General features: G+C 37.3%; 2 protein-coding genes across 2 annotated transcripts in view; one reads left to right on the top strand and one right to left on the bottom strand.

Annotated features, from left to right (window-relative positions):
- LOC145992268 (sn-1-specific diacylglycerol lipase ABHD11) overlaps nt 1–13,055 on the top strand; it is a 117,828-nt gene that overhangs the window by 33,401 nt on the left and 71,372 nt on the right. The gene's annotated exons all lie outside the window — the stretch shown is intronic.
- Nucleotides 7,837–13,055, bottom strand: part of LOC145992267 (bicaudal D-related protein homolog) — a 181,205-nt gene continuing 175,986 nt past the window's right edge. Inside the window, exon 9 of the mRNA XM_083128644.1 lies at nt 7,837–8,581. Coding sequence (XP_082984770.1) covers nt 8,432–8,581 — 150 coding nt within the window. The 3' untranslated portion in view covers nt 7,837–8,431. The remainder of the gene's footprint in view (nt 8,582–13,055) is intronic.

The following is a 13,055-nucleotide window of genomic DNA, read 5'->3' as shown; positions in this document are numbered from 1 at the left end:
CGACTGTGGTGACTTCCATGTGCTGCTTCCTTGTTTTGTACGCGGGTCAAAGGAATGGATGCATGTTTCATCGGCAGTTATGATTCGATCCAGAATGAGGGGTTCATCTTCCATACGTCTCTTCCACTGGGTGCAAACATCCACATGCTGCTGCATCTGTTCTGCTGTACGAAAATGCGGTACCCATGCGGAGCAAACCTTCTTCATTTTCAAATGATCACACAAAATTCGGTAGACGGTGTCCTTCGATATGCTCAAATGTGCACTTAGCGCTCTCACAGACATATGCCTATCATCACGAATAATTGCTGCCACAGTATGCACTAGCGTCTCGTTAATCACGGACGGTCTTTGTCCAGGATGCGGAAGTAAAGCACCTGATTCGCACCCATCTTCGAACAACTTGTACCATCGGTACACTGTGGCTCTACTCAGTCTGTCTTGATCAGCACATGCCTGTTGAAACATTGCATATGTTTCCGCAGCACTTTTACCTAAATGCCAACAAAATATTATGGCATGTCGCTGTTCATCTTGAATACTCATCGCGAAAAGCAATGTTATACACAAAAACCTGGAGGGGTAAACGAAACACGTTCCACGTAAATCAACACAGCTGCTCACTAACGTGGTTTCGCAACATGTGACAACTTGCTACGGAAACAGAATGAGTCATCCTACACGACGTGACTAGTGCCGAAACCATAGGCAGTGTTGCCAAGCCAGGAAAAAATCTGTCTCACCTTCTCTGCGACAGCCTTTGTACATGTTGTTATAAAAAATAAATTGCATTAGAGTGTTGAAAAGTTATTGCACCAGTATTTGAACCTGAAACCTTCATCATTCTGCACCTGTGCTTCGAGATACTCCACTGCAATTCCTGTCTCTTCTGCATTCACAGCATACCCTAAAAGTTTTCAAACTTGATAGCTTTCCTCCCTAGACTGGTTAACCGTCCCACAGGCAGAGCTGTATGCCACCAAGCATACATACTGGTTTGCGGAAACAGTCGCAGACAAGCAGAGCAAGATTTAATAAAAGTGCGCAACTCCTGTGGTGTGAAAAAGAGCCACCACGTCTGCTAGGGTAGTGCATATGTTGGTGACATGCTATTACTCGCAGAACACACCAAGCCATGAGAGATATTTTCGTAAAACTAAAGAAATATTCCAAAGAAACTGGCCTAATTACAAATTCATCAAAGATTAAAAATACGAAATGTTGTAGAAAACCACCAGGCAATCACAATAATTTAATAGAAGGGACAGAAATAAAAAATGTAAATTCAGTCAAATATCTTGGAGTGATAGTAAATCAAAATAATGCCATAAAAGATGAAATGAAGGAAATAAAGCATTTTATGTGCATAAATTCCTATTTACATCAAAACTTTCCAAGTTGAGACCGGATTAAAATTGGCAATGAAGTATGGAGAAGAGAAATAAAAGTTATAAGAATTTCATAGATAGGGTGCAGCAAAACAGAGTAACAAAGAAAATAACCTAATGGAAACCAATCTCAAGAAGACTAAACGGAAAGCCTAAAATTGAAGAGGAACATGATGTACTTGAAGATCTCAGAATAAAGATGTGCACAAGATACAAGAGTGTGGTTGAAAATAATTGAGCAGGCCAAGACACGTAGAGTTGTAGACCAAAAAGAAGAAGATTGTTTTCATTTGAAAGTAGATGTTCCCATGAAATTTAAATGTTTCCGTGCAAAATTAAATGTAAATAATTGCAGTTCAGTTATTTGTTGAGCCTCGAGTGAACCTTTGGCCAACACCAGAACAGTTTATTTTAAAATTTTCCTCTCCTTTAGAAGAAATATGAAAAAATACATTTTCTTAGAATTGCTTATGCAGCATTGCTTTTCCTGTTGTCTAGATATTATCAATATTTAATAAACTTACATAGCCATGAAACTATTGAGAATATCTAGGCAACAATGAAAGGAAACCACACAAAGATTAACGTGAAGAAATTCTAAGCAGATGTAATTTTTCATATTTTGGAATATCATATCAGCCAAAGGTCCATTAGGGCCTGGTTGCATAGCTTATATTTTATTCAATATAGAAATGTCTGGTTTGCAAAGAAAGAATGGGGAAAGGAAACAATATCAATCCCAGAATAAATTTCCTACCATGAGATGTTGTTTGTGGACGATTGTCATTCATCATACAATATAACAAACAAGATCCATTTATATTTTCATATAGGGACTTGCTATGGAAGTCTGTGCAAGTTTTAGAATTTTCTTGTAATGTCTGTCACATATTACAGAAACATGACTTATAAAGGAAACATTTTTGGGGTGTAAGGGGTGACCTTCCACATAGCACACCCAAATGTCAACCTCACTTCCACGTTAGTACACCCTGGACTGAAGATTAACGAGGCTCTGGCAACTGGCCCCATGGCCAGTATAATTTTGTTTGTATTGTCTTGTTCTTTTGTCCTTATGTGTGCTAAGTGCCCCTTTACAGCCTCAGCTTTTAACGAAAGTCAGAAGATTTTAATATTTTATGATTTTAGTTATGCAACGTTAGAGTTGTTATTTGTAACGATAAGGGGCTGGACCCCGTATAATGTGACGGGTGCAAAATAGCCTTAGTGCTGACGCACCCAAAATTTTAAATTCAAATTCAAAAATAAAGGAAACATTTTGAAAATGGGACCTTAATGTAGATAAAACTCAAGTTATAAGCGTGGTTAGGTTGCACGGTTAATGTTTTGACATTTTTTTATTATTCCTAACTAACTAACTCCCTATCCTTCTTAAACCCGAAGGTTCATGGCTGCAGCAACACAGGCCTTCCATCTTTCCCTATCTTGAGCAATTCTATATACTCTTTTCCATCCCTACCAATTTCCCTTAGGTCCATCTCAACGTTGTCCCTCCATCTTCGTCTTGGCCTTCCTACAGGTCTCTTACCATCTGGTTTCCCAACAAGAATCCTGTAAACTCCTCTTTCCTCTCCCATTCGTGCCACATGGCCTGGCCACCTAAGTCTTCTTGATTTAATTATTCTAATAATATCTGGACATGAATACAAATTATGTAGTTCTAAATTATGTAACCTTCTCCACTCACCTGTCTCCTCATCCCTTTTAGGTCCAAAGATTTTCCTAAGGATATTATTTTCAAATACTCTCAATTTATGTTCCTCTTTCAATGTAAGGGACCAAGTTTCACATTCATATAATACTACAGGCAAAATTACTGTTTTGTATATTTTAACTTTTAGTTTCTTAGATATTAAACGAGAAGACAAAAGTTTATGAAGAGAGAAGTAACATGCATTTCCTGAATTAAGCCTACTTTTTATTTCCTCTTTAATATAATTTTCATTTCTTAATATTACTCCTAAGTAGAGGCCAGCATAGTCTGCATTTTACCTACCCACTGCCCGCTTGCCCGTGAGGACAGGTATACCTGCTAGCCTGCCCACGGCAACGAGTCGACTTGCGTCTTTACCCGGGTTCTTCGTCTTCCAGGCGCTCTGCGCTTACAAGGTAACTGGGCATTCAACAAGACCCGGGCGCCTGCAAAACCTGCTGGAAGGAAACAGCCCTCCGGCAGCATGTCGCTCCAGGTGTTTCATCACCACGTGGACAGCTTCAGCCAGTGTTGCCTACTTACGTAGCTCGTAAATCCTACGAGGTCCTAGGAGGAGCTCTCTCCTCCAAGGAGAATTTATATACTTAGCGATTTCAGTTCAGCGTAAGCAGTTTTTATCTTATTGCCAGGAAATGCACGCAGTATTACAGCTTCATTTATTTAAATGAATGATCGAGCAAACAAAAATCTCCTCACTGAAAACTAATTGCTTTTCATTGCATGGTGCCTTAACCAGGCACGCAGTGGCGCAACCAGAGGGGGTAGGGTGCATTGCTCACAACCTTGGTCGGAAATTAAGTCTAGCGGAGGGGCAAGGGTGGGGGTCAAACATTAAAGTACAAGAAAAAACAGACTAGCAGAATTTAAGAGTAGCAGGGCTAAAGGGTACTCAAGATGGAATTAATTTTCATATTTTTCTTGCATTTTCCTTCCAGACGGCCAAGGGCACCTGCAGAGGGGGAATGGAGGGGTAATTGCAACCCCTTGATTTCAAATTTTATGAAAGTAGAAATATATTATAAAATATTATCCAGTCTCATCAAGTTCAATGCCGTAGCAAAGGGGTAGCGGGAGTCGGCCCTGAGCGCCGAACGATCTAAGTGAGAAAAGTTTTAAAACAGAGAATGCTATGGCGGCCCGTGATATTATTTGCTATTAATGTTGGTTTGTTACAAGTTGGATGAATTGATTATGTAATACGTCGCTCCATGTGAAAAGAAAATATTGTAGATGGAAATTTTACATGCCATTCGGAATGCATTTATCATGCACTTTCTTTCTTTCAAAAACAGTTTGTGTGCTTGTTTTCCATTATTAGCTAATGTGAAATTGACGTGTTGAAAAAAAAATATTTCTAATCCTCTGTTTCAACACAAATGCACGTGAGAACCGACTTCTATCCCCTTTTTGCGTGATTTATGAGGATTATAATGCCTTTCATGCTACTTTATTACTATTATTGTGATTGTTCTTGTTGGCACGTTTATCCAAGTACTTGGCCCTACCCCCCAAACGAGGGTAACGGCAATGGCCCTGGCTGGCTACGGCCCTGGTGTTCGCAGTAGAACAGTGTGTTGTTCGACTCGCGACCTCAGCGTCGAACGTGACATGTTTCAGTCCTGTCCTATATCACTATATATACGTATATTGGTTGTTTACGACATATACTTATGGATCCTGTGCCACGGAAAACCTATTTGAATGTGTGTGTGTGGGGGGGGGGGGGTAGCAACATTCGTAAATCTCATTTCATTGGTGATGTGGCTTACGAAGCTTCGAGTTCCCTTTTTTAAGTAGTGAAAATCTATTGCAGTTGGCAACACTGCAGAACGGTGTGGGCCCGGTGCAGTTTCTACTCGAAGCAACTACATCATGTAGAGGGAGGGGTCTGCAGTTGATGGAAAGAACGAACTGAGACCTACTAGGTATCGTAAGACTGCGGGTACCCGCCGGGTCTACAATGCCTGCCAGGAACGATCTGTGCAGGTGGGCATACAAGCTGCTCAAGCGAGAGTGTTGCGCAGGTTGCATGGCATTTCAGGAGCGATGTCTCGCGAACGGGTCTGCTCCAGGTCTTGTGCAGGCCTTTACTCCTAAGTATTTGAATTTGGAAACTGGTTCAAACGAGTTATTATCAATAATTAGATTTTGATTGTTACCTAACACTTGGTTTCAGCCTGTAAGCATATATTTAGTTTTCTCTTTGTTAACTTCCAAACCTATCTCTTTAGCAGTTTTGAAAAATATTTTAGCATTATTCTTAATTGTATTCACATCATCCCCCAGTAAGTCTACATCATCTGCATATGCTAACAACTGAGTCACACCATTTAATTTTAGTCCTTCTTTAGTTTCTTTACCTTCCGAACAGCATATTCTAAGGCAAAATTAAAGAGCAATGGAGATAATGCATCTCCTTGTTTTAACCCATCATGAATTGTAAATTTGTCAGACATATTAATACCTACACGAATTTTATTTTCTGTTTCACTGGTGCATATTTTTATCATACTAACAAGCTTCTTAGGTATTCCAAACTCTACTAATATATTATATAGTTTATCTCTTTTGACCGAATCATATGCTTTTTTGAAATCAATGAATAGCTGATGGACATTTTGATTATATTCCCACTTTTTTCCAAGTGTCTGTCTGATGTGAAAAATTTGATCTGTAGTTGATCAGTTACATTTAAATCCACATTGATAATCACCTATAATTTCATTAGCATATGGGGTTAGTCTTGTTAAAAGAATGTTAGATAATATTTTATATGTTGTTGAGAGTAGAGAAATTCCACGGTAATTATTGCAGTTCATTTTATCACCTTTTTTAAACACAGGAACAATTACGGATTCTTTCCACTGTTGAGGGATTTCTTCTTTATTCCATATTAAACAAATTAATTTATGAATTTGACATATTAATGAATTTCCACCATATTTAATTAACTCAGCTGGTATTAAATCAATGCCAGGTGCTTTGTTATTCTTTAGCCTTTTAATAGCATCCTTAACTTCAATCAAGTTAGGTTCTGGAACTAAAGGTTCTGCTGTGTGGACTTCATTTACTTCTGATTTATCTCCTATATGGACATTTAAAAGGTCATTAAAGTAGTTCTTCCATCTATTTAGAATATCGCTTGGATCAGCTAGAAAATCACCGTCTTTATCTTTTATCAAGTTTACTTTAGGTTGCCACCCCTTTCTAAACTCATTTACACCTTTATATAAATCTCTGATATTTTTATTTTTGCTGTTTGTTTCAATTTCGTTAATTTTGCTTTTCAAGTAATCTCTTTTTTTACTTCTAAACGTGCGGTTAACTTCTCGCTTTATTCTATTATAATTGTTTAGTTTTTATCATCAGAGTTATTTAACCACCTAATTCTAGCCTGATTTCTTATTTCTATTAGATTATGACATTCATTATCAAACCATGGCTTACTTTTTCTCGGTTTATGGTGTCCTATACTTTCTTTAGCTGCTGATTCTATTGCATTACGTATGTGCTCCCAACTCTTATTTACGTCTGTTTCATTTATATTTTCTTCATCATTTAAATCCTGCAAAACATCAAATCTATTTGACAATTTTATTTGCTTAATTCTTTCATCAGTAAACTTTCGTGTATCAAATTTTATAACTTTTAGATTTTGTTGCTTATGATTTATCACTGAGAGTCTTTCTCTTAATTTAGCAATTACTAAATAATGGTCACTGTCACAGTCAGCACCTCTATGTGTACGAACGTCAATTATACTAGTATGCCTTCTGTTATCAATGAGAATATGATCTATCTGATTATGAGTTTTACCATCTGGAGGAGACCAGGTATATTTATGGATATCTTTATGTTTAAAAGTGGTACTTTTCACAATTAAATTCTTTGAGGTTGCAAAAGTAATCAATCTTATACCATTATCATTACTTAATTCATGAAGACTTTCTTTACCAATCGTGGGTTTAAATGTCTCTTCTTTGCCAATCTGTGCATTACAATCACCTAACAGTATTTTCATATCATACTGAGAAAATTTATCAAAGACCTGTTCTAACTCTGTATAAAAATCATTTAAATAATTTTACACCACCTACCCTGTAAAACTGCATATGATATCCTATCATTAATAAATTCTACTGTTTTAAGAGCCGAGATAATTCTATTATTTATGAAAAAGCCTGTTCCAAAATTATGATTTTCATTACAACCATAGAAAAAAGTATAATTTTTAGTTTTACAATTCCCTTCTCCTGGCCACCTAACTTCCTGGACAGCTACTACATCTAATTTATACTTAACTCTCTCATTAACTGTACACTGAAATGCCCCAGGCCGGTAAAGACTCCGAACATTCCAGGTGCCTAATTTAATATCCTTATTCCTAACGTAGATCTTATCCTTAGTCCTTACTATTATTCCTAGTAATTTTAAAATGAAATGTGTAAGAATCACTATTGGAATTGGTAGTAGTACTGGTAGCTTCAGCAAGTTGAAATAGCTTTCCTTTAATTTTAAAAAAATCATTTTGGTGCAAATTTAAGGAAATTGTTCCTTTAGTATACCTCATAGAATACCAGATATTGGTGGATAACAGTGATAAAACTGATATTTTAGATAAGCACTAATATTGATATTACTAACATACTGGTGTTGGCATGGCCCTATACAATGTCTTCATTAGTTTGTTGAGGCAATAAGAATCACATCATATAAAAAGTAGAGGGTGCCATGTTTTATTACTTTTTACACAGTACAATTAGTGTGAAGAAAGTATTCGCTTGAAATTGGTATTAGCTTTCCATGTCGTAGCACTGAAACACTTGTTGAACCTCTGAGTTTACATTGAATTAACAATCACTTTGGTTTGGTTAGTTTCTTTCACGTTTGAAAGTCTGTCAAAAATATAAAACTCTATAATAAATAAATATTTATCTATGAACAACTCCATAAACTGTGTTTATATTTTTATAACTCGCAACGACTCAACTAAATTCCCAGATTATCTTTTGTTCCAAATTGAGAATCTAAGAGCAACGAAGGAACTAGGTCTGCAACCTGCCTGCAGGAAAAGTAACAACGGAAGAAAACTGCAAAATAAACACAGCACGTGCAAAGTAAAAATCACAACTCTGCATTGACTATACCGAAGGATTAAGAACCTGATATATTATCACAATGTATCCTTTGAGTAACACTATCTCCTGGCAGCAGTTTGTTTCACTATTTAGGTGGTGATTTGATGCAACCATCCATTTCAGTGTTCGCAAATCAAGGGTTCGCAGTCTCGCAGTTGTGTTTCTTTCACTTATCGCTGAAAAAGTCCAAACAAACGAGAGTTTTTCTTCTTCTCTGTGGAGGAGCTGGAATCGCTGTCGTGACTCTGTTCTCGTTCACGCTGCTCGTGGGTCGTCAGCTTTTTCCTCATCTGCTCATCCAACAGCACCTGCATGTCCACCTGTAGCGTGAGATAAATATTATTTGCAACGAAATATCACTGCAATGCTAACTTCACACAAATTATTTTGATTGGCCTGTACCAACTAATACCTATAAACTGGACATTTATTTCTAGAGGTACACGCACAACACAACTCTCTTCATAACTCCCCGAGTGGTTAGCTCATCGTGCTGCAACGCTAGGGGTCCCGGGTTCGAACCTTGCTCGGGCTTGGTTGTTTGTGAATGTCCATTCACCAATTTCATCATTTCATCACTCATCCCCATCTTCGCAAATTAGCCAAGAGGCACAAAACGCGAAGTAAAATAAACTAAATTAATCAATCAATGTTCATAACTCCACCTGTTAAGTTCTTTATGAGTGTAAACCTATCAGGATGGGAAGTTTTCCAGCATGTGCTTTTCAAATCTACAGTGATGTGCAAAGAGTAGGATGGCACAATAGAATTTTTTTATTATAAGATGCTTAAGATGCTGCTGGAAAGCAGGCGCGTCGCGTGATAATGTTCGCATGAGCACATGAACACTCATGTATATGTTTTAAATTACGTATATATTAAATGCACACACACACACACACACATATATTTAATTGAAAAAACTTTTTTGATGTTCGAATATATACACACAATTTACTCGGAGTTGACGTCTTTCACGTCTGATAACTCTTTTAGATAGTTGGTAACACTGACTCCTGTGTTGCACGGTTGCGATGAACACAATTGCTTTGTTGTGTTTTGTGAACTGGCAGCTAACGGGCTGTTGGCCACTATACCGCGGAAGTGTTCACTGGGCTGTGCGAACATATGGTGCTGGGAGCCCGGATTCAAGCGGCAATATTTCTTGCATTCGGCACCAGAGTGCAGCATATACAAGGCATGCCTAGGGGGACTCGAGACGGTCTGCACTACATAGTTGCAAACTTTAGTGTGAAGTCGCTAAACCTGGCAGATTTTAAATTCCAGTGGGCGCTAAAGTTCACGGAATAGTGACGAACGACTTTTCTTTAGAAACTAGTCTGCAGGAGTTACATATCTTTCAAGGTTTATATGATTTGCGCATGTGCGGCTAAGGGCCATTCAGACTGTGCAACTTTTTTTTAGTAATCGACGTTTTTAATGCAAAAAAAAAGAAGAACTCTCACCGAATTAAATTGCAAAGGAAAGTGCCGACTACATTTACATCAATTGAACGTTCATTTTTCTGGTAACTATACTCAGAATAGTATGGAGTCCTAGGCCTAAATAGCTGTTACCGTAAAAAAATTTAATTGATGTTAGTAAATTATTTTTACTATTCTCTACGTTATTGGAATATGCTTATTGTGAAGAACAAAATATAACTTTCAGAATACTAGAGATGCATTTTTGCTACACATAATATTTTCTTCTTTGAAGTTAGAAAGTTAAAATGAAATATGCATAAATTCTCATTTGAAATTAAGTATTTTTTTTAATGTACATATAAACGCACAAACATTGAAATTTAATTTATTGGTTGGAATAAACCTGATGTAAGTTGTTCTTTACAGCACTTTTTAAAAATATATTTTGCATTTTTCACCAGTAAATTTGATTCAGCAACTTTTAGCGCATGTTGAAGATTTAGCAACTTCTGCATTTCAGTTGTTGGCAACACTGCTGCTGTGGGAGACCTGCAAGGGACACGTTATTTTTGGAAAGGTCAAGTTCCCTTTCTTTTGCGGGGCAATAAAAAAGCCTATGCTCTTTGGCGGCAACTGGCAAAACGTGGTTAGAGTGGTGTCGACTGTTGGAGAGCGCGATATCTATTGGCAAGCGGTTGGGTGACCTTATGTGCATTGGCTTTCAGACGTGCGTGCGTGTGTGTGTGTGTGTGTGTGTGTGTGTGTGTTGTGCCGTGTGTGTGTGTGTGTGTAGTGTAGTGTTGTGTTGTGTTTTGTACACTATGAATACTGTTAGGAGTTTGAAAGAAACTCCATTTTCGCGAATGAGCGAAGCAGAACGAACTGAAGTAAAAAGGATGGGCCCTCACCAGCCGGACCTCAACATTGTACAAGAGGTAGAATACAAGTAAAATTCACCACAGTGGTTTCAACAGAAATTACTAAAGGAACTGTATCCTCTATAAAGGTAAGTGCCAGCATAATGTAGAATTTAGTTTCTCTTGATATCATTATAAAGTGCATTGTGCGTCGGTGTGTGGCGTTCAATTACTCGACCCACAGTGAGAATTTTATTTTTTTCTGTGTAATATCTAGAGCTCAATTATAGGCTTCGGCCGGTTATCCTTCAGGAGGGAGTTCATGTGCAAATGTATAATTGAAAGTGCATATTTAGAGTGTGTTCTTTGGCCACTTATTCGGACAAATCAGTAAGTAGTCTTGTTTGTAATAGATACATTTAAAAAATATTTTAATATATCTAAAAGAGAATTGTTATTCTTTTTTCATCGGACAGTTCTTGTAATTGAACAATTCACTCGAAGCATGGATGGGCAAAGGACACATTCTGGGCGTTTGTTACCATTTGCACATAGCTATACAAAAAGACTGCCTCTGGAACGATTAGTTTCGTGCAATGCATAAGATCAAGGATGGTAAATATGTTTGATTGATTTTTTTGGTGTTTTAAGTCCAATTTATGCTCAGTAAGACTAATCGGGACTGGATCTACAGTTTTAAGTGGGATTCGAATAACTAAGTTCCTCCACGGGTATCGAACCGAGGACCCCTCGATTAGAAGGCAACGACGGGTAAATATGTTAATAATAAGAATGTGCCGCGGCATCCTGAGGGGCGCAGGGGCGCTGCGAAATGTTCCAATATTTTCACTGAATTGTTAGTCAGTGCTATGGATGTTTCAAATATGTGCTTATTTAGTACATTTTTACATATGAAATGTTTCTGAATTTGAAATACGTGTTTAATTTTTAACTTAAGGCATGCAATCTTACAAGTAACTGACTGATGCAAGTGTTAGAGAGGGCTACATTCTTGGCGCTGCGGAAAAATCTTGAAACGCTAAGGGCCCCGTGAAGGAAAGAAATTTGAGAACCCTTGCATTAAATGGACAAAAATCAATCTCTCTGAACCATGGCAAAATGATGCTAGGAGGGAAAATACGAAACACGAGGGAAGAAGGAACATATGGAATGTCACATTGATCATAAGCATCCCAACCGAGTTATTGTGGGCGGGGCGAAGGTCATTCTGTATAATTCCCAAATATCTTACATACAAAATATTTTTTTCTGGACTGGACGCGTCCTCCCCTCTGTCCCGCTAACGATGCACGTGCTTTCAATGCTGAATGAATGTGGTTGGTTAACAATGGTCGGTGTAATAGAAAGTAGATTGCGAAGTATGGTGGTCTTGCATTGTACATACCTGAGATTGCATGTTATACTAATTAGGTTGCACTAACCATTACTAATTGTAAATTGCGTAATTAAAAGGGTGTTAATTGAATAAAAAAAATGTATTACTTCAAATATAGCGTGATTTTTGTGGGAAATAGTTGAAAATAAGTTGAACTGTTATTCTTACTTTTTCAATTGAAGATGAAGTTACAAGGGAGAGGAGTAAATTTCCATTCAGTATAAAAAAAATATTGTGAACACCCGTATGTGAACCGCACGCGACGCCACTGCTGGAAAGGAAATTTTGGTATATCCTTTCCAGGACCCACAAGCACTGTGCAAATTAAACTTTTTGCTTTGGGAGGGGATGCGCACTCCAAGACCTCCCACAGGATTTTTCCTCAAGGGGAGCATAGTAAGATTTCATATCTTGCCCTTCAGTCAGAGAAAGTTGTATTTTTGTTGTTATTATTATTATTACTTTACAAATCATAAAATTCAAATAGAATTTAAAATACTTTGGCTCTGTATACAAGTTCAGACTTCAGTCTGTTATCTACATAGAAACTGGATTCACCTTCCTTCCTTTCCATAAACATCTATAACTTTGTTGATGAACAGTTCTTTGTTTTTTGTACTTTTTCACAAAACATAGATATCAAAAAGTATCACTTAATCTGCTGTCCTTCATGGTATACCTCTGATCCACGTTTTTATACATGCCAAAGGGTAGACCTACTGTTAAAAAAAAAAAAAAAAAAAAAAAAAAAAAAAAAAAAAAGGGGGGGGGGAATAATTGAAAATGACCAATAATTGAAAATGACCAGGTGTGAATTATTGAGGTCAGATCCCAACTTTTCGTAATCCCGAACAGCCAAGAAATTCCAAAGGATTTTGTATAAAAAGAGGCTAATTCTTGATATTTTCTATTCTGCACTATTAGTGTCTGAAAGGTATTGAAATTAACAGTTTCTATTCCGGAAGTGCAAAAACGATCACTTGGAGAGGAAATAGTGTAAAATTCCAGATTAAACCGCATCGGGAAATTTCGAAGATTTCCCATCACGAAATTTTCTGAACTGATCGGGAAATTGAGACTTTTTTTCAGTCCCAAACATCAGAAATATTCCCAA

The sequence above is a fragment of the Lepisma saccharinum genome, chromosome 9, assembly GCF_977018435.1.
Source record: "Lepisma saccharinum chromosome 9, izLepSacc3.1, whole genome shotgun sequence".
NCBI lineage: Eukaryota > Metazoa > Arthropoda > Insecta > Zygentoma > Lepismatidae > Lepisma > Lepisma saccharinum.
Note: the sequence above shows the minus strand (reverse complement) of the source record. Positions and strands in the feature narration are given on the sequence as shown.